This window comes from Heteronotia binoei, chromosome 8 (assembly GCF_032191835.1).
Source record: "Heteronotia binoei isolate CCM8104 ecotype False Entrance Well chromosome 8, APGP_CSIRO_Hbin_v1, whole genome shotgun sequence".
Taxonomy (NCBI): Eukaryota; Metazoa; Chordata; class Lepidosauria; order Squamata; family Gekkonidae; genus Heteronotia; species Heteronotia binoei.
In genome coordinates, this window is record NC_083230.1 from 89,331,126 (window position 1) to 89,357,849 (window position 26,724).

The following is a 26,724-nucleotide window of genomic DNA, read 5'->3' on the forward strand; positions in this document are numbered from 1 at the left end:
GTCCGCTCTGCACCTTCCTACTGAGTTTCCTTCTTGTCACCACAGCATGTAGCAGCAGTGGAGCTATGCTCAGAATCATACTGAGTAAATCTTATTTAAGCCTTACAACTTTTTATTCTAGTTAATTACTGTTTCAGTAGTTTAGTTAGTGCATTGTCCCTTCCTAAGTGAGACAGTAGAGAGGACCACTTAAAATTACAGCAGCTGTGGGTAAAGTCATTCTTCCTCCAGATTGTCTCAAACATTGCTCTGCAAGATGAGTTTATTCCTTTTGAGCCAGTAGGAGATAGTATAGCATAAATGAATTAGAGGCTGCTTCTGAGAACATCACTGCCCTTCCTGCAGGCCCCCTGAGATCTTCTGCCTTAAGTGGAAAGTGATGGGCTCTTGTTTCACTCAAGACCTAGTGTCAGGCTTGAAGCTAAGAGATAGACAGAGAAGATTAATCCAGATCACTTCAAGAGCACATCAGGACATAACCCCTTAGTCCTCCAAGACAATTCCTTTTAGATCACATGCCATGAAAGTATCACTAAACTGTTTCCCCATGGCTGCCTTTTCTCCTTCGCAAACAGGAATGTTGAGCCCAGAATCGGCACAGTATACCAGCACAATTTTATCTTGACAGCTATTCTCACAATTAAACCTTGCAAGCCTGAGCTTTGGTGTTGCACACTGAAACCTTTTTGCAGCAACTGACTCATGATCAGACATGGCAGTAAGATATAATGTTGGACACACCAAGAAGCTCCATTACCCTTGCTGGAATGATACAATCCCATCTTTCATCTGTTACATCTGCTGTTTCCTCACAGAGTTTGTGGTGGTATATGTGGTCTGACAGGGGGACTGAGATGCTTGCCATAGCAGATGTGCCAATCCAACTGGGAGTGGTCCAGCTGACGACATCACATCTGGTTGCTGCTGATAAACTTACAGCTGGATCAGCAGCAACTGGATGTGATGTGATGAGCTGGGTCCTATATTGACACCATTGTGCCAAGGCCAGTGGAGATATAAGGACTCCCCACAGCCTCCTCAAGAGCAGTTGATTTCTGGGAGCAGAGCTGAACAGCAAACCAGAGCCATCTCCAGTACCTTTGCTCTTGTTCATCCTCCCTACTCTCAATCAGAGGGGAACAGGAGCTAAAAGGAAGCATTTTCTGAGCTTAAGACTCCAGCCTGCAAATTGTTCCCTGAAGGGCTCTGCACAAAAGGGACAAGGAGAGCACCCAGCATGAGGTAACTGGAAACCACCTCCAGCAGCCAGTGATGCATCAGGGACACTGCTCAAAACAAACTCTCTGATACCCCCTGGGATGAGACTGTGATGAGGTCAGCCCCCCTAATAAGGAAGACTTATAGCAAAGGTAGAGGCTGTGAAATGTCTGTGGTTCTGTCCTTCACAATTATTTTGTATTGTTTTTCCCTTCAAGTTGTTCATAGTCAGGAGTTAATGGTTAATGCCAAGATGTTTAGATCTCCAGAACCATTCATCTGGGAGGTTTCAAGGAACACTGTGACATTCCTAGAGGCATTTTTGTTATATAATCTGCCTCCTACTGGTGTGATATGAATATAACCCTACCTGTAGGAGTGTAACATCTAAGAGAATCCGGGCTGAAGTTGGAGGAGCTTTTTAAAAAGTCAGGGGACACCCTTTGCCATCCACTGCAGGGTTTTGCCACTGCCATCCTCAGAAGGTTTCTGGGGCTGGGGCAGGGGCAAAAGCTGGAGGCTTTGAATGTGGCCAAGTTGTGGAAGCCAACCCTAAAACTTTGGAGTCAGGAAGGGACTGCGCCTTGTGTACAGCAAGCAGGGGGGTTTCCTTCCACCTCCTCTCCCCAACCCAGGCACTTTGCAGCTAGCAGCTCCATCCATCCCCCCTGACCCATTCCACGCGGCTTTCTCCACCTCCTGCTCCTCTGCCTCCCTCCTCTCTGCCTGCTGCTTTTGCTGCTGCAGTGCTCCTGGTTCCTGGTTCCTGCTGCTGCTGCTTTGCCAGCTCAGCCAGGGCTGGATCGGGGGGGGGGGGGGCAGAGGGGGGTGCTTCTATCCAAGTATGTTTTCCTCCTGCCTTTCTGTCCTCTTTTTTCCCTTTTGCGTTATGTGCATTATATTGAGAGCAATTGTTCATTATTGTGAGCTGCATTGGGTGCAATGACAGCAAAGTGGTATATAAATATATTGAGTAAATAAATCTGAAGAGCACCAGTGGTTGTCTTCACTCCAGGCTGGCCAAGGCTGCATGGGGATTAGAATTTATTATTTATTTATTTCAATTTGCTAGGCCGTCATTCCCTGCAAGCAGGACATTAAGAATCAGATACATAAAAATAAAAATATTAAAATACATTAAAATAAGTCCTCCAAAAAACAATATTACATACTATATTCAAGATAGTCATTGTTTCAGTATCCGCAAACCCGCTGGATGGAGGGGAGAGGGAAAGGGGGAGAGTATAAGAGTGCCAGACCATTGCTGTCCTCAACCAAATGCCTAGCAGAACATCTCTGCTTTGCAGGCCCGTAGGGCACCCTTGCAAGAGACGGGGTGGATGTATCTCATAAGAGCTGTGGGACTAGCTTCAGCCCCCTCTGGCCAGCCAGAGCCAGGAGAGAGTACTGAGAGGAGCAGAGGAGGAGCTGAGAGAACTTAGCCCCTTTCTTCCTCTGGACTGAGGCTTTCTGAGGCCCCACTACGGAAGGACTGTGGAGGGTATTCAGCCCCTGCCAACCATGGTGAGAGTGTGGCCATTCTCAGCACCCGTTGGTTGGATTCAGATCTCCCCTTGCAAACATTGTGCATTGCATGTTCAGACTTATAGCTAGCCCCATCCTCTGTACAAAGTACTGAATGTATATACCACCTGTGAAGACTCCAAACATTTCTGTCTTAGAGGCAATAACCAGCTGTCTGCAGAGCAATTGTTCAGACCCACCACTGGGAGAAAGGCACCCAAGGAATTTCTCATATTTCCAGTAATATGAAAAGCAGTGAAGCATTCTTAAAAATGCCCCTGAAGTGCTGAGGAAATTATTTCTCAGAAATCTGAAGGAAACCACTCTTGTTGTCACTTTAATTTATGATGGCTGACCATAAAAACATGTCATGGAGTCCACCAGTGCCACTGCTGCACAGTCTTTAATAACAAACAGAGACGACTGCTGCTCACCCTCTGTATTTGGTGCCTTGCTCCCTCCCCTCTTACGTGGCTTTTGCTGCAGACAAGCAAAGAGGCCAAACTGAATAGCAGAGAAGAGGAGGCGAGGAAAGATGTGTCCTTACAAAAGGAAAGAACATGACGCAAAAACATTCCACCATCGCTGGGTATTTTTTAATGCAATAATTAAGACATTTTTAATTAGGAAAATAATTGCTTCTTCCATAGTAAAGGTAAATCTGCTGGAAAATAAAACCTCTAAGTGTTAACTTCTCTTTTATGATCCATCATCAATCAAATTTTCTACTTGCCTAGCACTTGTTTCCCACTAGAGACTTGCCTTTTTCTGATTAACAACAGAGTGCAAAGATGCGGGGTGCACTGCCAGGGGATTCTCATTTTAGCACAGTTCAATTTCACACACTTTCCTTGGCCCATGTAATACCTTCTAGTGCACCACAGCAGGTTCCCATTTCCACCTCTGTTTCCAAGGTGGTTTAATAAGTCTTTAGTAACCAGGGAGGCTGGGTTGATGGGCGAGGGCTGTTACGACAGTGATTGCTGATCAGGCCCATAGTATCCCAAACTCTCTCACCAGAACTATATTGCAATCTCTCCCTCAGTGAAATTGCTTTTGTCACCTCTTTCCCAAAACTGTGACCTTTCCTGCCTTTGGGCAGTTCAGAAATACAAAGTAATTCTCAATTGTAAATGCTTTCCTCCTTTGCCCCCCTTCTCCCACAGCAAATATTGCCTGGATATGCTGAACATAGATTCTTCCTAATGAAAAACAATGTGTCCGCTTTGTAGGTTTGGTATCATGTAAGGTTACCAAGATCTGATTTGCTAAAGGGACTCTTTGGGCTCTTGGGCTGTCATTAGCACAGTGAAAGCCCAGCCACGTGAATATTGGCACTTTCACTCACTGAGTCACAACCAGCTTGCACATTAACTTGCATGATTGTTCCTTGATCCTAGAGTGCCAAAGACACTATAGTATCTATTTACACTGCTGAAAGAGTTAGGACATTATGCTCTATGTAGATAGTGGGGGGAGGGGGGTGTCACAAAAACGGTCTACACTCAAGTCTCTCATTCTGGGGTATTTATATGTAAAGCATAGTCTTATATACATAGTATTTGCATTGCTTCAAGCCTCAAGGGCATGATTGTCATGTAATTATTTACCTGCATATCTCCATGTCTGAGGTTCTTTGGGTGATCATTATCCTGCAGTCCAAACTTCTAATTCTGAGACCAAGAAGAGATTTCTCACCTCTCACTTCCACTCAGGCTTGCCTTCCATCTTTCAAAGCATGTTGCCAAGATGAGTACAAAGACCTCTGTTGCAGAGAGTCTGAGAATTTTCTTGGAAATATCCAGTTGTTTTGAGAACTGCACAAATGGGATTTTCTTTTATTGAAATTCAGGGATGCTGCCTCTTCCAAGCAAAACACAGCCATATCAGAAAGCACCTGCTGCTGAATAATATTATTATTTGATGAACAGAAGTCCTCCTCCTCATCATCATCATCCCTTTTATTGGCATACTCAGGCATAATATAAAATAAGGACAGACAAAACATACAGTCAGAGATTAAGAACAATCAGCTAATAGAATTTATAGTGAAACATGACCCGCATAGATTTTAATGGACTTCTTTAGAAATTTACTAACAGCTCATGTGATTTCTATTTCATTATCTTTCAGTAGGTGGCGATAGTCAGTCCCATTCACTAGGTTACAGGGAAAGGGAGAAAGATTTCCAAACAGTTCCCTCCAGGGATTAGAATATAGCTGGCAGCAGGGGCGTGGCCAGGATTTTAAAAGTCGGGGGGCTTTTTAAAAAGTCAGGGGACACCCTTTGCCATCCACTGCAGGGCTTGTCACTTCTCAGAAGGTTTCTGGGGCAGGGGCAAAAGCTGGAGGCTCTGAATGTGGCCAAGTTGTGGAAGCCAACACTAAAACTTTGGAGTCAGGAGGGGACTGCACCTTGCGTACAGCAAGCAGGGGGGTTTCCTTCCACCTCCTCTCCCCCACCCAGGCACTTTGCAGCCAGCAGCTCCATCCATCCCCCCTGACAGATTCCACACCGCTTTCTCCACCTCCTGCTCCTCTGCCTCCCTCCTCTCTGCCTGCTGCTTTTGCTGCTGCAGTGCTCCTGGTTCCTGCTGCTGCTGCTTTGCCAGCTCAGCCAGGGCTGGATTGGGGGGGGGGGGCAGAGGGGGGTGCTTGCCCCGAATGTCAATGAAGGGGGGGCAGCAAATTGGGTATGGAGTCCATTGTATTCTATGGGACCATAAGATAGAATGGCTCATAAGGGGGCATCATTTTTTAATTTTGCCCCCCTCAAAAAACATGTCGATCCGGCAAAAAGAAAAAAAGCAGGCTGCACCCACTGCACCCAGGACCCACTTGGAGCTGGGGGGCCCTGCCTGGAAGTCAGGAGGCAGTGTCCCACAGGCCCCCCTGTGGCTACAGGCCCGGCTGGCAGTCCAGCAATATATGTTGGATGGAATCTGAACTTTTCACCCCACAAGGACAGACTCTCTCGCTATATGGGATTGGGAGGAATCTGTCATAAAAAACATTTGAAGAAAAGCCATTCATCTTTGCCAACATAAATGCTCTTTGTTGCTGGGGGCTTTCTAGATCACATAAATAGTTGGCCATTTTTCCAGTGGGTTGAGCAAGACCAAGCACTGCAGGTGAGCATGTATAATATTGAACAGGACATAATTTAGTAAGTTCTAAATCAAGGAGCCTTTGTTTAATCAGTCTAAAATTATAGGATTCATCAGATAGAAAGAGGACTTCCACTGCAATTCCTATGTGCTTGATCTTATCTATAATCCCTTCCAACCACACAGTATTGTAAGTGTCTTTTTTAAGATAATTGAGCAAGCTATCCGATTCAGCCCTATAATAAATTCGAAGCCAATATTTAAAAGTTAAGATCCATGCTTTGGTTGCTATAAGGTGCATACCCATTTCCACACAAATTACAGTATAAGATACACATTTGGGCACTCCAAGAAGTTGGCGCAAAAATGTGGTTCGTTGGTACCTTAAAGACTAAACTTTATTCTAGCAGGAGCTTTTGTGCAACAGAGCTCACTTCTCCAGATACAATGTCAGACTGGACTTTGGTTTGGTTTGTTACAATATACTGACAATGGCTACCCCACTGGTTAATTGACAACTAGAATGGGACCTCAAGACCAGAATAAACACAGAGAAGGAACCCACTATTTTACCTCTAATTCCCAACACTCCTTGACAGGACAGGGTACCTTTTTACATTAGAGCCTGCCCTGTCCCTTGAGGCAAAGGCAGATGTAATTGCTTATCTAATTCATCACTACAGAAACTTCTGAGGAAGGTCAACATTATTTTCATGTTATAGTTGAGAACCAAGGCTGATAGAGGGGAGCCATCCAGTGGGCTAGTTTGCATATTCATAGAGCAGGGGTGTCAAACTCATTTGTTATGAAGGCTGGATCTGAATAAATGGGACTTTGTTAGGCCAAGGCCATATGAGCCATAAAATGTAACACCAGATAAGAGATATAAACTTTATAAAGGATGCAAACACAATTAAAGACATTTTAAAAATTAAAATACAGATGCTTAAAAACTTTGTGATATTTTGTTTTTAACAGTTTTTGATAATTGACACTTCCTAATCTTCCCACCCCCCACCCTTAAAAGATGCCTGCCTAAAATAAAAAGATGGGGGAATAGTGGAAATTGGCAATGTATTTTTTAAAATAAAACATCGAGGAAAAAAGCACAAGGATCATAGCATAAACTAAAAATGTAATCTAAAAATATAAAATGCTCTGAGCATATGAAAACATGAATGGCTGAGCACTGCAAGCTTTTTTCCCCATCCCAGGTCTACTCAGAGTGGTAGTGGCTCTCCTGTGTAATGCCCCCATTTGACTGAGGGTTTCCAGATTAGAGTACTCACTAGGCACCAGTTCTCAGGTCCATTCAGCAGAGACAAGCTGGCCCAAAACATCAACCATTTATTTGCAAGGAGACAACTCCAGCAAACAACAGCTTCAGCTGGCATACACACTGGAAAGTGAAACTACGTGCGCTCCACTCCATTGAAATACATTGCAGCGCAGACAAAGTTGCAAAGAAAATGTGAAAAGGATTTTCTATTAAGGTCTCTGGGCCCAGGTAGACTACTCTGGGACTGGACTAACAGCCCTCAGAGTGGAATGATGGTCCCTGTGAGTAGCAGAGCATTTTAGGAGTGGAATAAGAACATAAGAGAAGCCATGCTGAATCAGGCCAATGGCCCATCCAGTCCAACACTCTGTGTCACACAGTGGCCAAAAAAGAAAGGAGGTTCACAAGTGGGGCTAGAAGCCCTTCCACTTTGCCGCCCCCAAGCACCAAGAATACAGAGCATCACTGCCCCAGACAGTGCCATAATATGCTGTGGCTAATAGCCACTGATGGACCTCTGCTCCATATTTTTATCCAAACCCCTCTTGAAGCTGGCTATGCTTGTAACTGCCACCAGCTCCTGTGGCAGTGAATTCCACATGTTAATCACCCTTTGGGTGAAGAAGTACTTCCTTTTATTTGTTCTAACCCTACTTCTCAGCAATTTCATTGAATGCCCACAAGTTCTTGTATTGTGAGAAACGGAGAAAAGTGCTTCTTTCTCTACTTTCTCCATCCCATGCATAATCTTGTAAACCTCTATCATGTCACCCCACAGTCAACATTTCTCCAAGCTAAAGAGCCCCAAGCGTTTTAACCTTTCTTCATAGGGAAAGTGTTCCAAATCTTTAATCATTCTAGTTGCCCTTTTCTGGACTTTTTCCAATGCTGTAATATCCTTTTTGAGGTACGGCGAACAACAGAATTGTACACAGTATTCCAAATGAGATTGCACCATCGATTTATACAGGGGCATTATGATACTGGCTGATTTGTTATCAATTCCCTTCCTAATAATTCCCAGCATGGCGTTGAGGGCCCCCAGAGTGGAATCCCATTCCTAGAACACTGCTGTTACTCCCAGAGACTGTCATTCCACTCTGCACCCTACTATTTCAGTCCCAGAACACAGATTCTGTTGTTAGGGACCATCATATCACTCTGGGTGTTGTCATTCCAGTCCTGGAGCACTGTTCTATTGATAGAAACAGTCCCAAAGTAGTCTGTCTGGACACAGAGGCCTTAATGGAAAATCCATTCAATTCCACATTTTCTTTGCAAGCCCAAAAAAGCTTCCTGCCAAAGCAGGCAAAGACAAAGCCAAGGAAGGTGGGAACTTTGGCAGCCTGGAGCTTCAAAGGGTGAGGATAGGCAGGGAGGAGGGGGAAGAAAAGAGCTGCAGAACAGATTTAAGCCTTGGGTAGACCAGTTTCAGCCCACAGGCCATAAATTTGACATCCCTGCCATAGAAGACTTTTCATAGTTCTAGGTACGTGTGCACTATGAGAATATAGTATCCAGTCACCACCACCTCTGCCACAAGCCTGATTCCTCATGTATTATTCAAAGGTAGGAAGAGAAAACTGCACTCACCACATCTGTGGAATCACCCAGTATGTGGCAGGGGTGAAAAAGCCAACTCCATGCTGAGCATTATTAGGAAACTGACTGCAAATAAAATGGCCAATATTGTAGTGCCCTTATACAGAGTTACAGTATGGCCTCATTTGTAATACATTGTGCAGTTGTAGGTGCTATTGCAGAGATGGAAAAAGTACCAGAGCTCAACCTTTATGAAAAAGGGGTTAGAACACGTTTCTTACAAGGAGAGACTGAAGAGTCTGGAACTTCTCAGTCTAGAAAAAGATGGCTAAGAGGAACATGATAGATTTATAAATTCATACATGAAGTGGGAAAAGTAGATAGAGTTGTTCCTTCCTTTCCTTCCTTTGATGAGCAATATGTTTAAGACAGACAGAAGAAAATACAGCAGTACGCAGTTAATAATTTAGGCTTCCCAATCCCCAGGTCCCAGAGGGGGATCCCCCGGTTTTACAGGCTTCCCCCCTCCCCCAGCCAGCTGGCTGGCGAGGGAAGCCCCGCCCCCACAGCCATCATTCACCTCCATGAACTATTCCTATAGGGAATGATGGGGAATTGATCCACGGGTATCGGGGGCTCTGGGGGGGCTGTTTTTTGAGATAGAAGCACCAAATTTTCAGTATAGCTTCTAGTGCCTCTCCCCAAAGTACCTCCCACATTTCAAAAAGATTGGACCAAGGGGCCCAATTCTATAAGCCCCAAAAGAAGGTGCCCCTATCCTTCGTTATTTCCTATGGAAGGAAGGCATTTAAAAAGATGTGCAGTCCCTTTAAATGTGATGTCCAGAACTCCCTTGAAGTTCAATTATGCTTGCCACACCCTTGCTCTTGGCTCCACCCCAATGTCTCCTGGCTCCACCCCCAAAGTCCCCAGATATTTCTTGAATTGGACTTGGCAACCCTATAATAATTACGTTGTAGAATTTACTGTCGGTGGATGTAGTGATAGCTATGAGTGTAGATGGCATTAAAAGGGTATTAGACATATTTATTGGTCCATGGCTACTGGTTATGGTGAGTTAAGGGAGTCCTCATGTACAGAGGCAGCAAACACCTGAATTACCAGTGGTGGGAAGTAGCATCAGAGGAAGGTCTTGTTTGTTGGCTCTGCAAGGCAACTCAATGTGAAAAAAGATGTTGGACGATGGACCAGTGGCCTAATCCAGCATGACTCTTCTTGCAAATGTACAAATGAGTCATGTGACACCAAGATTATATATACTAAACTGAGTAGTGTAATGGTTAAGAGTAGTGGACTCTAATCTGAAGAAGAAGAAGATATTGGATTTATATCCCGCCCTCCACTCCGAAGAGTCTCAGAGCGGCTCACAATCTCCTTTACCTTCCTCCCCCACAACAGACACCCTGTGAGGTGGGTGGGGCTGGAGAGGGCTCTCACAGCAGCTGCCCTTTCAAGGACAACCTCTGCCAGAGCTATGGCTGACCCAAGGCCATTCCAGCAGGTGCAAGTGGAGGAGTGGGGAATCAAACCCGGTTCTCCCAGATAAGAGTCCGCACACTTAACCACTACACCAAACTGGAGAACTGGATTTGATTCCTTACTCCTCCACATGCAGCAGCTGGGTGACCTTGGGTCAGTCACAGTTCTCTCAGAGCTGTTCTCTCAAGATCAGTTCTCTCATCGTTCTCTCAGCTCCACCTACCTCACAGGATGTCTGTTGTGGGGAGAGGAAGGGAAAGAGGTTGTAAACTGAGTGAAGGAGATTGTAAGACAAGACTCCAAGTGAAGGGCAGGGTATAAATCCAATCCTTCTCCTCCTCTGTTCAGGTTCAATTTCTAGAGAATTCATGGGTGATCTGAGAATTGACGCAAGGTATCCTGAGTGTGTGTTAGTATAACATTGTCCACTTGGCTGCCCTGACTCTTGTGTTAAATATTTCAACACACTGTAATGCAAATTGCTTGTTATATATTTTGTTTCTTGGCTGAATCAATTGACATGTGGCAAGAGCCCCTGTCAGTGATTTCTGAATGGCATGAGGGACATAAGTGCACGAGAGAATTATCGATTATTGTCTTAATGGGTTGAGCCCAAGCTGTGCTAAGATAGGCTCTGCTGTGACATGAATAAGATTAACAAAATATAAAAAGGTCCTTTCCTGTAAATTGAATTGATTGTTTTAGATGGAATTGTGTAGAATGGCATATGGCAACAAAATGATAGCTGCAGTGGCACTGAAAGTATTTATCTCGGCCTTTTTAAAAAATGCATTTATTGATCTGATTTCCCCATAGTAACAAAGAAACACTACTTCAGAATTCTGCATGCCTTCAAAACAAGCTCCAGAATTAAAAAATAATAAGCCATTATCATCCCTGGAAGCAGTTCTGAGCTCATTTTCCAAAGCTTTACTTTGCAAGGCAACATCTCAGCTATATTGCAATATTGGCACTCCTTTTAAAACTTGAGCTGAAGTGTCATAGTCTTAAGAATACTAGACCATTATTTCTTTCCTAATCAATCATGGGCATCCTTTTTGATAGAACCACCACAATTTAATTACAGAAAACATTTATTTTGCCATCATACGCCTTCTAAAAATCCATGCAGGCAATGAAACTAATGGCTTGGTCACCATGTATTCCACTGGCAATCAAATATCAAGTGGCTTTCAGGTTTTATCTGTTCTTCTTCCAGCCAGTGACTTTTACTGTCTGTTCAAGGTATCACGTCTGGACAAAAGGGCACGCACCAACAAACTTTGCCAAGTGGCGAACAGCCACTACACCATATCGAGTTGAGTGGGAAGCCGACTTTGAGCCATATGTCGTGGTAAGGCGGGACTGCCCAGAGTATGACCGAAGGTTTGTTGGATTCGGATGGAACAAAGTAGCCCACATAATGGAACTGGATGCACAGGTAAGAAGGAGAATGCTGACATGATGACATGTTCCAATATAATATGTATATACAGAGTGTTTAAAAGATTCCCCCCCACCTCCATATTGTATCATCATTAATTGGGAAAAGTTTAGAGTTTTCTGCTTAGAATTCTCTGGAAATAAAAGGAAGAACTATGAATGCCATAGCTAAAAAAGCATTACTGTTAACAAGAGGCGCATTCCAATCTTCTTATCACTTGCTCCCAATGGCTTCCAGTTATAATGCAGCTCTGCCTGCAGATGTTGTGTGAAGATATAGCCAAGTCTCTTCTCACTTCAATAACATTCGGAATGCTGACTGGATGACTGCTCAGTTCTTTCTAAGCTATACCCATCTGCTAAAGAGTTTTGTAAACATGTTTGGAACTTTTTTAATTGGGGGGAGCATTCAGATCCCACCCCCAGAAAAAAAAGTCTGAAGCAATACACTCCAGCAAGAAATGTATCAGCAGTGTAGCAAAGTTTTTGTTTTACTACCATCCAAAGTAGTATAGTGCTAAATTTTTGCTGGGTTTGATTTTCAGCACACTTTGTTTTACTGGGCAGAACTCCCATTAAAAAATAAGCCATCTTTTTGCAAAATTTGTTTTTCTAATTGAATAATGCAAAAATGTACGGTAATCTCTTTTCCTTTCTTTGCAAATGCTTCGACAAGACAGAGTGAGAGATATAGAGTGCACTGTAGGTTTCATTCTTTTGATCAGCAATGGCAAATTTAAATGGCAGACTCCTGCATTCTCTGTTGGAAAGTCTGGAAGGGCAGTGCAATTTTGATTAAATGTCAGAATTATTGTTATAATTCTAGAAATATTGAAATAAAAATTGACCTTCTGGCCTTTAAAAAAACTGATAATTTCACAGTACCTCCTTTCCCAGCAGCAATAGGAGCAGGGAGGAAGACAGAGAGAAGCCACCCACCCCCGCCCAGCCTCCCAGCTGGTCCATGGCTTATCAACCCTTTAAAGGGGCATTATTTTAAATAGAAAGACTTGGTAAACCCCAGAGGTCAAGTGTACCCCCAAACAATGGCCCTTTAATGTTTAAAACCCCCAGTGAACAGCTGCAGGTGTGCTAAACAATGTGTAGTAGTTGCAGGACTCCAGATGTCATTCTTTTCAATGGGAGGTAGAAGTTACCTCCAATTCAGAGGCCAGGTCTACTGCCTGTTGAAAATAATGGCTCTTTAAACTTTAAAGGATCATTATTTGCAATGGCCAGCCAACCCAGATGCAGGCTGCCCCAGCCACTAAATGTTTAAAGGACTGTTATTTTCAATGGGCAAGTAGGCCAGACCTTTAAGGCCATGTTTGCCACCCATTATTTAAAGCACACACTCTCAGCTGTTCAACAACATATCTCCTTTTAAAGGGATATTATTTTTAGTGCAGGATAAATGGCCTTCAGAGTTTGGAGGCCAGGTCTTCCCATTGAAAATAATGGCCCTTTAAAGTTTAAAAGGCTGTTGTGCCAGCTATGAACCAACAGTGAAAAGCTTCTCAAACTGATCGCAGATATTTCCAGCATTTATCAGGAGGAAGATAGCAGAATCAAGAAATATTGGGAAAGCCTTTCTTAGTAGTGGATATTGACAGTCCAGTCTGATACAGGAAATATCAGATTATATCAGGTCAGCATATCCAGTAGTACATCCCTTATTCCCATTTCAGTTCCTCATTACTTGCTGGGACTTTCTTGATCCACAGCACTGATCAAGTAGGAAAACCGCTCTCGCCATACTAATATGAGACTTCCTCTCATAAATGTGTTATAAAGAAACCTGCCACTCATGACACAGAGCATGTAGACAGGAATCAAAGACACAACTGCCTGCATAGTATTATCCACATTCCTTTCCCTCAGAATCTGCATTTTAGCTCCAACCTCACTGCACAGAACAACACAGAAAATCTGGTCAAAAGTTGGTACACCTGGAGAATGAGCTGATAAATGTCAGTTAATTGTAACTACAAGGTATAAGCAGGAGCCCTTCTCTACTATTTCCTCTTTCCCTTCCTGAAAGTCACCATAGCCTTTCTTCCTGCTTCCTTCTCTCTTTCCACCCAGCAGCCAACCTGCCTTTATCTGCCCCTCTGTCTTCAGCTCCCCACCTCAGCAGCCTCTGCCTAGAACTGTGGCCCAGATGTGCAGTATTAACTGCTGGGCCAGGCCTACTTAGGAACCCTCAAGGACTTGTGGGAGGCACATCACATGCTCATGTATGTTTCCCCTTTTGCTCCACCTGGCAGCCCCCATATCTTTCAATTTCCCCTGCCTTATTCATCCCTTCTGTGGCTTCAGATTTTTCTGCAGACTTGGAGTGTTTTTCAGGTTTGTAGAAAGATATGCCTTGTCAATTCACAGCTGGATTTAAGTATCCTCAGATTTGGCTGACTTCTCTGTCAGAATATAGAAGCAGTGACCAACAAGAAACTAGCATGGAGGGGCTTCCTTCTCTCTCCCCATTTCTTTATCAGTGTTCCCTCACTCTCCTTTCTTCCCCCACCCCTTCTCAGACAATCTCCCCCCTCTTCCTCACACCTCTTCTCTGTTTCCCCCCTCTATTTCTCCATCCCTTCTCAGGCAGTCTCTTTTCCCCTCTTTCCACATCCCCTTCTCAGGCACACACCCCATTTCTCTCCCCACTGTGGGAGCTGCTGTAGCTGTGACAGGGCCCCTGGGAGGCCACAGAAACTGCTAATGCTGCAGGAGGGCTCCCTGGAGGCACAGCAGCTGCTACAGCAAAAGCCCCAAGAGCTGCTGCAGTGGCTGTGGCAGAGCCCCAGGAGCTGCCACACTGGTAGCCTAGTAGTGGGTAGTCAAAGCAACTACGGATGGGACCCCCGGAGATGCTGCACTGGCTGCAGGCCCCCTTCCAGTTAGTGCTCTGTGCATATGCAGATCATGGTAAGAAGGACTCCTTTAAGCGGTGGAAAACCAGTCCAAGTGAGATTAATAAAAGGGAACACAGACAGTGGCAAATCAAATGCAAGACTGTGATCAGGCAGGCAAAAAGGGACTATGAGGAGCATATTGCAAAAAACATAAAGACCAACAATAAAAATTTCTTCAAATATATTAGAAGTAGGAAACCAGCCAGGGAAGCAGTGGGGCCCTTGGATGACCATGGGGTAAAAGGATTACTGAAGGAGGATGGGGAAATGGCTGAGAAGCTGAATGCATTTTTTGCCTCCGTCTTCACCGTGGAAGATGAGAAGTGTTTGCCCGCCCCAGAACCACTAATATTGGAAGGGGTGTTGAAAGACCTGAGTCAGATTGAGGTGACAAAAGAGGAGGTCCTACAACTGATAGACAAATTAAAAATTAATAAGTCACCGGGTCCGGATGGCATACATCCGAGAGTTCTGAAAGAACTCAAAGTTGAACTTGTGGATCTTCTAACAAAAATCTGTAATCTTTCATTGAAATCTGCCTCCGTTCCTGAGGACTGGAAGGTAGCAAATGTCACCCCTATCTTTAAAAAGGGTTCCAGAGGAGATCCGGGAAATTACAGGCCAGTCAGTCTGACTTCAATACCGGGAAAGTTGGTAGAAACCATTATCAAGGACAGAATGAGTAGGCACATTGATGAACACGGGTTATTGAGGAAGACTCAGCATGGGTTCTGCAAGGGAAGATCTTGCCTCACTAACCTGTTACATTTCTTTGAGGGGGTGAACAAACATGTGGACAAAGGAGACCCGATAGATGTTGTTTACCTTGACTTCCAGAAAGCTTTTGATAAAGTTCCTCATCAAAGGCTCCTTAGAAAGCTTGAGAGTCATGGAGTAAAAGGACAGGTCCTCTTGTGGATCAAAAACTGGCTGAGTAATAGGAAGCAGAGAGTGAGTATAAATGGGCAGTCTTCGCAGTGGAGGACGGTAAGCAGTGGGGTGCCGCAGGGCTCGGTACTGGGTCCCATCCTCTTTAACTTGTTCATAAATGATTTAGAGTTGGGAGTGAGCAGTGAAGTGGCCAAATTTGCGGATGACACTAAATTGTTCAGGGTGGTGAGAACCAGAGAGGATTGTGAGGAACTCCAAAGGGATCTGTTGAGGCTGGGTGAGTGGGCGTCAACGTGGCAGATGCGGTTCAATGTGGCCAAGTGCAAAGTAATGCACATTGGGGCCAAGAATCCCAGCTACAAATACAAGTTGATGGGGTGTGAACTGGCAGAGACAGACCAAGAGAGAGATCTTGGGGTCATGGTAGATAATTCACTGAAAATGTCAAGACAGTGTGCGTTTGCAATAAAAAAGGCCAACGCCATGCTGGGAATTATTAGGAAGGGAATTGAAAACAAATCAGCCAGTATCATAATGCCTCTGTATAAATCGATGGTGCGGTCTCATTTGGAGTACTGTGTGCAGTTCTGGTCGCCGCACCTCAAAAAGGATATTATAGCATTGGAGAAAGTTCAGAAAAGGGCAACTAAAATGATTAAAGGGCTGGAACACCTTCCCTATGAAGAAAGGTTGAAACGCTTAGGGCTCTTTAGCTTGGAGAAACGTCGACTGAGGGGTGACATGATAGAAGTTTACAAGATAATGCATGGGATGGAGAAAGTAGAGAAAGAAGTACTTTTCTCCCTTTCTCACAATACAAGAACTCGTGGGCATTCGATGAAATTGCTGAGCAGACAGGTTAAAATGGATAAAAGGAAGTACTTTTTCACCCAAAGGGTGATTAACATGTGGAATTCACTGCCACAGGAGGTGGTGGCGTCCACAAGCATAGCCACCTTCAAGAAGGGGTTAGATAAAAATATGGAGCAGAGGTCCATCAGTGGCTATTAGCCACAGTGTGTGTGTGTGTGTGTATATATATATATATATATATATATATATATATATTTGGCCGCTGTGTGACACAGAATGTTGGACTGGATGGGCCATTGGCCTGATCTAACATGGCTTCTCTTATGTTCTTATGTTCTTATGGTTTTTTTGCGGGGGTTAACTCCATATATATATATATATATATATATATATATATATATATATATATATATATATATATATATATATATATATATATATATTTAATTTTTTTGCAAACCTCTCTCAGGTTTGGAGAAAAATAATAGAATCACAGAGTTGGAAGGGGCCATACAGGACATCTAGTCCAACCCCCTGCTCAATGCAGGATCGGTTTAGAACATCCCTAATATGTGTTTGTCCAGCTATTGCTTAAAGACTGCCATTGTGAGGGGGAGTTCACCACCCCTCTCAGTAGCTGATTCCACTATTGAACAACTCTTACTGTAAAAGTTTTTCCTAATATCCATCTGGTACCTTCCCGCCCTTAATTTAAACCCATTATTGCAAGTCCTCTCCTCTACTGCCAACAGGAACAGCTCTCTACCCTGCTCTAACAGTCCTTCATGTCCACCTTCAACCTCCTCTTCCCCAAACTGAACATTCCCAAGTCCCACAGCCTTTCCTCATTTATTTACTTACTTAATATTTATATCCTGCCCTCTCCGTGAGCTTTCCTCATAGGGCTTGGTCTCCAGGAGTCAAGGATAAACTTGGCTTCAGGACTGCCTACTGGAGGAGATAATTATATAGGATAAATTATTTTGAAGGACCCCTTCTTCGCATGAATGCATGCAATTGCCATATACTTGAGTAGAACCTGAGACTATTAAGGTCCATATTGTCAATTCTGACTGGTGGCAGTTCTCCAGGGTCTCAAGCAGAATTTTTCACACCGACTACTATCGGATCTTTTTCACTGAAGGTGCCGTTGACCTTCTGTATGCCAAGCAAATTATTCTGACACTGAACCATGGCTCCTGCTCTTATAATCTCAGCCTTTACAGTGCAGGTGATACAAACGTGGCAAACAATAGCACATTCAGGAAGTTTTTCATCTTGTATTGTTAGATTTTTCATTTTGAAAACCTCATTTTAATAACCCACTCTGAATTCCAAATCCTATCAAAATGTTAAAGTTTCCTCTGGTTGGAGAAGAAAAGTTACGAAGGTTGCCCAGTAGGATTATCACAAATGCGACATTGCCTGGGACCTCAAGATCATTTAATGTGACCCCAGTCAATGTATGAATATTATCTCTTCCCCTTCAGAGCCTTGGGATTCCTTAGGTCACTGATAAGCTACTTTCATTCACTATTTCTACAGAAAGCAACTGAGAATTTTCTTCATGCCAGAAAAGGCACCAACAATCACGAATGAGTGCTTGTCAAGAGGCTGATGTTATGAGGCAGAAGGTTTGCTATACTGCAACAGAAGCTTAAAAATAGATATATTAAGTACTTTGTTTGCTGAAAGAGGAATTTCTTCTTCAAAAGGAAAGCCCAGCACTTTTTAAAAGACAAAACTATTTCTCGTGGGTCACTGTGAATTTCTCTGAATAGTTGCCAGATCCAAGTGTAGCAGTCATATCCACTGATTGTTTTTGTCCTTGTTCTAATGACCTGTTGGTTTCTGAAATGTGAACTGTATAGCCCAATTACAAAGTTAGTGAAGTATAGAAAATCTCCAAGATCACTCCTTACTTCTGTATGGTAGTTGAGGCTTTCAAAAGGAAGGGGGATTCCATAGTTAGTGCATCAGTAGTGGGATGCAGTAGTAGGACTGCAATCAGCAGTAGGATTGCATCAGTTGTGGGATGATAGTGGAGCAGTGGAGAATCTGTACTCCAGTTTTATTTAATTATTTAAAATATTTGTATCCTACCTTATCTCCTTAGACTCAAGGTAGATTACAAAGCAACAAGAAATTGCAAGGACAAGAAACAACAATATAACTATCTGTTGGCTAGATAAAAACAGCACACGGGTTAAAACCATTTTGGACTCCTTAGATCAATGGGAAAACAAGGAGTTCAGCAATATAATCTTTGAAATAATAGGGCTAGTCTACAGTGGGTTAGAAGAGGCTGTAATCCAGTGGAAAAGCACATGATCTGCATCCGGCAGATCCCATGTTTAACTTGTGATATTTGATATTAAGAGGTAGCACTCTTGACAGATCAATGCCAGACGTGGAACAATCAGAGTAAGCTATACTGGGTTAGAAGGAGACCAGTGGTCTTAAAGTATAAGGCAGTTTCATATCTTCAGATGCAGCCTAAATTTTCAGTGATGTGAGACTGAATAATAGTTGCATGTTTGTTTATATGCTACTGCTGCTTTAAGACTGAACCATGTGGCATTCTGGGTAATGGAGATGTCAGAGATTGCAGCTAACAGACTCAGTGCTGAAGTGATTTTGGGGTGTTTTAATTAATGTTTGGTGTGTTCTTAAAAAATAAAAATTAATACTTTCTACACATCCTGCCCACCCCCCCAAGTTGGATTATATCACTGACAATATTTCTGGGGCTCTAAATTCTTTTTTTTAACTTTTGTCTTTAGCAAATGGCCTTTGATTTTGCCCTGACTTTCTTTTCTGGACATTATTAAACCCCCAGAAGAAAACACTCGTATGTCACAAAGGCTCTTGATCCCACCAAACATAGCTCATTTTATAAGTCTTTATTGTATTGCTAAGGATTATATTGAATTCAGTTGAAGGGGAAATCCTATTTAGAACTTTTCATATTGAAACATAAAGAATGAAGAAGTCAGAAGAGACAAGCCACTTTTGATCAGATGACAAGTGATTTTTTTTCCTGATGCTGCTTAGATTTTAGGCCTTTCATTCAATCCGACTCCATAAACTCCAAACCTGATTTTATTATTCATTTTGTTTCCCATCTTATTTGCTGCTCCCCAGCTGTTTCAGAACTCTGCCAGCCCGGGGGATTGTTTGCTATTTGAGAGGGACAATTTTGATCTTCCCTGTAAATATGTCATCTTGTTTCACACTTCTTCTGTCTGTAAGGCCCTGCAATTTCTATGTAAAATGTTAACTGTCCTCTTACAAAGAAAAGAGATCATCTATTATTTGAACATCTTTATTTTCAGAATCCACTGTCCCTGCATTGTAGATCATGTAAAATTTATCCTGAATTTGTTTTGGATGCTCACCTGGTGATTTGCGCTATGTATTCCATTGATGTATCTCTGAAAGTTTCTTACTGGAGTCATGAGGCTCCTTCGAAACTCATCCATGTACATGTAAAAAAGCATTAGTTCAGGAAGTCTAGGAAAACAGAACTGAAAATCTCCCATGTGAGACTAATCATGCCTTGCTATGGGAGGAGAGTTTTGCAGCTGAGAACAAAGGCAGCTCTCCTGAATATGCCAGGAGTGTTCTTGGCCTTGGAATAGGATCCAGATTTGCAATGTAGCCTGATTCTTCTAAAATCAGATGGTTCTGGGGAAAATGTTTTTTAAAGGTGTTCAGTATAAGTGCCCCCAAGGAGCTGTATTTTCTCCATAAGATATGTAAGCAAGTGGAAAGAAATAACTGTTTCTGAAAAAGATAGCATTAATGAGGTGTAGCAGCATCACTGCTGAGTAAATAGGAAGGTTTTGGTAAGTAAAGCCCACAATCCCACAAACAGAAGGGGGAATCAGTCTTCATAAAGGCTGCACATGGAATGAATTAACCAGTGCTTGTTTCTGATCTGTGACATGAGTCTCTTATTAAGGCAGGTTTTTCAAATACTTTTTTTTTTTTTTGCATCTCCTCTAAGGACCCACTCTACAACCACACCATATCATATCATATGCTGGTGTCTATAGTCACAGCAAGCTGTAGCCATACCTGGACTGGGAGACAATAGCAGTCCAACTACCATGTAACAATCAGTGATGCTATTGTGTTTGCTGGGAGCAATCATGGCAACCCTTTCTAATTCGTTGTCTATCAGCCCACTGATATTTGCTAGAGTTATCTATACTGGTGAAGAGAAAGGCAGTGCCACAACAACAGGGGAGTGCATCTGCCTTTTAAAGTTATTTCTCTGTAACTATGGCAAGAGCAAGAGTGTGTATACATGTTTGAGTGTGTGTGTGCACACAAGAGAAACAGGTTACTTAACAGCCTTTAGCAGTGTCTTTCATTTTCAATGTATCTTCCTTCCTCAGGAGTATGAATTCACGGTGCTGCCCAACGCCTACATGATTCACATGCCGCATGCTCCTAGCTTCGACATTACCAAATTTCGCTCCAACAAGCAATACCGTATCTGTCTCAAGACCCTCAAGGAGGAGTTTCAGCAGGATATGTCACGCCGCTACGGTTTTGCAGCACTGAAATATCTCACGGCAGAGAACAATAGCTAGCACCACTGGGACTGTTGAAAAAAAAAGACTGAAAGAAGGAGCCATTTAAAGTGTGCGGCACAGTTCTTCAGCTTAGAACTGAGAGACACCTTTGTTTTGTTTTTGTTTTGTTTTTTAAAAAAAGCCAGTTCTAACAGTAGGAATTCGGAACCAAGATGTCTCCAGACTGTGCCCCCAAGCCACCACTAGTCCTCTACTCCCAGGCCTTTGGTTTTATTGCCCACAGAGAGTGAGTAAATGGTGGGGGGAAGGAACAGTGCCCACATCCATTGGTAGCTTACAAGGTGGTAGGCATGAGGGGGGGGGGGGGCAGAAGTGAATGTTTGTTCTTAAAAACTGCACAGCAAAAATGGATCTTCTGAAGGCTATCACATCGTCACTTAATAATTCCAAATTTTGTTTAATTTTTAGAATGAGATCTTCAGACTGTGATTTCTTTTCTTTTTTTTAAGCCCCATACTTTTGTTGACCACCTAGAGGAGCATTCTAGAGCAGGATGAACCAGATTTTGACTGTCAAATGAAGGGGGAGGTACATCTAACATACAGACTGTTGTGGCGTAGTATATACAGAACATACGTAGTGTTAACTGGTTCAGGCATTACTGTGGCATCACTTGCTTGTTTCTCTTTACTGCCACAATAAGACACACCTTTCCTCTGGCTTCCCACTGCTGCCATTTCCTTTGGCCATGTCCCACCTTTTCAGCCCAGTCAGCATCCTTTGGCATTTCACTTTCATTCCCACCTCTTGTATTTTGTCCAAAATGATATTTGTTTTTACTGAGCAATGGAAGCACCTGTCAGCTTAAGCTCTGCTTTTGCTTGAGAGATTCATTCAGGTGTCTCCTGTGTAACAAATGGCCAAATTTGGAATTGTTTTTTTAAGTCAATGTTCAGTATTTGCCATACAGCGGTCATTTTTTTCAGTTGGTGGGAGGAATTACAGTCTATTGGCTATTCCACCACACACACACCTGTGAAGGCCTCTGTGCCTGTGGAACTGAAACACAACCACTAGGCCTCAGTAGCAACAAGGTGCTACTACAGACTCTTAAGAACTACTTCAATAAAGGACTTTATTTAAAAAAGGAACAAAAAAAAGGAATTAACTCCCCATTTGAATTGGGGGGAAAGAGAATGTTTTGGAGAGTTGTGGTCATGTTTGCTTGAATGCAAGCTGGTTCGGTACACAGGTGGAGCATAGGCATGGAGAAGAACAGGGGGGGAAATACACCGATCCAGACATTGGACATTTTTATTATTTTCTTTATTTCTTCAGTATTAATGTTGTGTTTACATGGATGGAGGAGATGAGGTTTAATGCACTACCCTGATTTGGGGCTACTTGTATTTGGTTGCAAATGTTATTGAGAGAGCAGGATTTGAATAAAAAAGAAACATGTCTCTCTTCCTTCCCCCTAACCACTCTAAGAGTCTTGCTGCTGCTTATGTTCTATATAAATCATTGTATTTTCTGGTCTTGTTTCTTTACCAACCACTGGTTGCCCATGTTTCCCCTTTGCTTTATCAGTACTTCTTGCCTACCAGTAGTGGATTGTGATGACATTCTGAAACTTATGAATTAGAACCTGATCTGTGAAAACTATATTTATGCGAAGCTGCATTCCCAAACAAGTCCAAAAACCTGGGTGAATTTCTGCTTAGTTCAAGTGTTAAATGCACATATGTTACATTTCGGCTTTTCTTTCTTCCTCTTTAACATATAAAATGAGATTTGCATCTCTTCCCGACACAGAGATCCATGAAGCCCAAAGAGTTTTCTGGCATCCACAAACCTTAACTGCTAGTGAAAAGCCCACATCCTTCACTAATATGTGGTGGATAAATAGGTTACACACACATCACAGAACTGGCTTTGGAATTAGGTTTATATGCTCCCATTTAGAACATGGCTTTACATAATTTGTGTGGAAGAATGAGACATCAGTGAGAAACTGAGCAAGGACTAAATCCGCCTCATTTTGACCACCTTGTTCAGGCAGCTGTATACAACAAAATATGGGTGAGGATTAGAATCTTTAATTACATCATCAAGGTTTAAATTAATAACCATTTATATGATGACATGTTTCAGTTAATCAGGGAGATTAACACTATAGGACTGCTCGGGTGGAGAAATCTTTAGCCTGCTGGAATAAGAAGATTTTGCTTCAAAAATGCCTAAAGGAATGTGATGGTCAAATGAAGACACCACTCTTTATTCCATTCACATCAGTATCCCTTGAAAAGGGGGCCCAGCCTGCTGGTGCTATTGGGAACGAGCCTTCCTTCACCCATCTATGCTGTTAGCATTAGCAAGATGTTTTGCTTAAAGCCATAGTTGAAGAACATTGACTGAGAGATCAGAAGCAGAGCACAGTCCAGTTCTCCATTATCAAACTATTGATTAAACTCATGAATAAAAAAGCACAAGAGTATTGCGTACTTGCAGGTGGTCAGGAAAAAAACTTGTTTTCCTGACTTGTGTTGACCCATGCATGATTATAGTGCTGGGTGCACATATCTTATCATATTGCCTCTGGTATTGTAGTTTCCAGGACCAACCATCATGGAAAATGACTTGGAAATTTATCCACCACTACTTGTGCCAAACTAAAAAGATCCTGGAGCAATACTGGGACGAGCTGGAAAACAACCTGGTTAAACATGTGCAACAGAAGTGATCCAACAAAAAGCTTGGTTGGATGGTTTGATTACATGATTCAACACAATCAAGAATTTAATTGGGGTGAATGATGGTATGAGCTGAATTTTATTTTACATTCTGAACTCAAGAACTTCATGGGCGCAGCACTCAATTTATAATACATCCAGCAGTATAAGTGGGATAGATTCATACTCTGACCTGGATAATTACAAACTTCAGTGATATCTCCATTCAGAACCCTTGAAAAAGCCTTTATTGAGGTTTTGCATTGTATAAATTGAAGGCATGAAGCACTTTCAGATGTTGGTTTTAATGGGAAAGGGTTCAGTATATGCTTTGTTTTCCCACTGAAGACAACAGAACTTGAAAGTGCTTCACTTTGGCTGGGGCATGTCCATAGTCAGTTTGGTATGTAACAGCCAGCTAATAACATGGTTAAACAAACATCAGCATAGTATTTTGTTCTCCCCACCACCACCACCTAGCATACGGAGCAAGCTCTTCTAGTGTACTACATTTTTACCCTGCACTTCATGGAATGGGGGGGATATACATGCCTCCCCTGTTTTAATCTGACAGCAATCTTGTGAGGTGGGTTAAGCTGAGAAAAAGAATAACTCACTCAGTACGCTTCATGGCTTAAAGAGAATCTGAGCTCAAGTCTGGCACTCTGGTGTTTGCCACATGCAGACAGCTCTGTATAGAATCCCTGTTACTGTGTTAGCACAGCAGCAATGGTACTTTCACAAGGCAGGTTTTTCCATAGTTTCCCTGCCTTCTCCCATAAGTGGCCATCCCCCACCCCACCCCTGAGCCCCTGGGCCTTTTCATTTTTGTTTAATTAGCATTTGAATATCTGTATACCATTATGAAAATATGTGTAGATTCTCTGAATACCCAGCATTCATTTTAAGTAAGTTTCTAGATTCTTCAATTCTAAAGAATTGTCCCTTATCTCAGCAATAGAAAAGTCTAGAGACTTAATGAAAAGTGAGAATTTAGAGAATCTCCCTTCAGAATTCAATCTTCCTTCAGAATTCAGAACCACAATCTTGCTCCTAATTCTCTTGTAAATGTATATTGGGGTCCTTAAGATCCTTGATGTGGTCCCCACGGGTGCCGTAGCACCTGCCAGCACTTTTTTTGGTGCCTACCAAGTGCTTCTAGAAAGTAGGTGAGGACAAGGTGGGGCTTTTCCCATTAAGGTCCCTGACTGGCCACTGGAGATTTGATTGGCTTTTTAAAATACTGCTTTGACGGCATTGTGTGCCTGAAGGTAAGCCATGGCAGCCATTTTGTGGCTGGCTCCACTTCCTATGGCAGCCGCTTTCCGGCTGTGCCGTGTTATGTTAAAATTCCAATTATGCCCACAGGCTCAAAATGGTTGGGAGCTCCTGCTCTATATCAATAGACAATTGCTGATTTTTAAAATGCCTCCTGGTGGCAGGGGAAGAAAGTGGCCACCACAGGATGATGTCAGCTAAAACGGCTTCCATATGAACAGGAAAATCCAAATGTTGCTATTTACATACCATGTGGAAGCAGCCTCTAACTGCTACACCACATTGCCACTCACTTACTTGACTGACCAATGAGAGAGTTCATTTTTCTCCACCAGAAGAGTTTTGTATTACTGCTTTGCCTGATAATAAATGCATTCAGCAGCACTGGACCCCAGTTAACATGCTTCAGGCCATGTTGAAAATTGACTCTGCCAACTCTTAGCTGGTGTTTAATAAACCATGACAGTAATTTACTCTTCCACCCTTTGAATAATTAGTTTTCATATATATTCCTGCAAAGAAGCTAGTCAAATCCATTGCACAGCAGATGATTCTTACTACAGATGGCATCTACGTCTCCTGGACAACAAAAGTAGCCATTTGCCATTGTTGACAATGAAGAATAAGAATATTTTAAAAAAAGCTTAATATAATTCAGTTCACCAAGAAAAGTTTCTGTAAATAGGGGGTACAAAACAGCTGAAGTTAAATGTTTCTGAGTACCATTGATTTCAACAAAAGATGTAAGACCAGAATTAACACTTCCAATGTAGTCAAAGGGCCTGATAACTAATATTTTAATGAACTAGAAGCCAAATGATCAATAATGCAGACAGACTTTTCCTGGTAAAAACAGGTTGAGGAATGCACAGGATGAAAAGGTCTGTAGCAGCAGGATAAGGGAATCTTTCTGTCTGCACTACCAAGCCACCTGGTCAGAGGAAGGTGTTGCTGGTCTGCTCTCTGCTGTGCTTCAGCTTTACCATTTTGGATGGCCTAGCACTATTGCTGATGACACAAGGGACCAATTCCACCTGACCTTCACTTGTTTTTTTCAATCTGAGCAACTGGTCATGATGTGCTTATACTGGTCCTCTCTACCAGTTGGCTTTGGGTTCTTCCCAGTTGGATGACTTTAGACCACAAGTTCTGATTGAGCGATGATCAGTGTGCAAAGGGCTCTGAGAACAGGTAAGTCTTCAGCTTTGGCTGTACTGTACTATTAGCAAAACTGACACGTCCACCCCATAGTACATATATGACACCCTAAGAAACAGCCCCAGCTTCACACGTCTGTAGATGAAAACAGTTATCACCTCTTAGCGATGATTAGTTATTCAACTAGTAATGCTTGCCTTTAACTCAGTCATTTAGAGGGAGGGAGCTTCAATGCACACAGAGAGCTTACTACCTCATCAATGGAGAAGTGCACAGTGTTCCTTTGTGCACACTCTCACTGCTCTAGAGATTACTGAACAAAATTTGAGGCCAGTGACAAAAACCTAGAGATTACTGTTGAACATTTGGCTGTTTAGGTTTTTCTACCAGTCTAAAAATATTATCGCCCGGGTTAGCCCAATCTCATCAGATCTCAGAAGCTAAGCAAGGTTGGCCCTGATCAGTTTTTGGTTTGGAGACATCAAAGGACACTATGCAGAGGCAGGCTATAGCAAACAACCTCTGAATGTCTCTTGCCTTGAAAACACTATTGGGATGCCAGTTGTGAGTTAATGGCACTTTCCACCTCTAATAAAGTTGTTATTGGTAATTGTACGTTTGAGGGGGCCTGACTTGGAGGATTGACTGTATTTTGTTTATTATTAGCTTTGTTGATTTAAGTTATGGTTGCGTTTTTTGTTACCATTGGGAGCTGCTTTCTATGCAGCAGAAACAAAGTATAATGCTTTGAAAAATAAATGAAATCTACTAAAATTCTTTAAT

General features: G+C 42.6%; 1 protein-coding gene across 1 annotated transcript in view; it reads left to right on the plus strand.

Annotated features, from left to right (window-relative positions):
- The window catches only part of LARGE1 (LARGE xylosyl- and glucuronyltransferase 1), a 515,590-nt gene extending 493,336 nt beyond the window's left edge, over positions 1-22,254 (plus strand). The window contains exons 14-15 of the mRNA XM_060245549.1: positions 11,416-11,611; positions 20,633-22,254. Coding sequence (XP_060101532.1) covers positions 11,416-11,611; positions 20,633-20,830 — 394 coding nt within the window. The 3' untranslated portion in view covers positions 20,831-22,254. The remainder of the gene's footprint in view (positions 1-11,415; positions 11,612-20,632) is intronic.
- Positions 22,255-26,724: the final 4,470 nt, after the last annotated feature.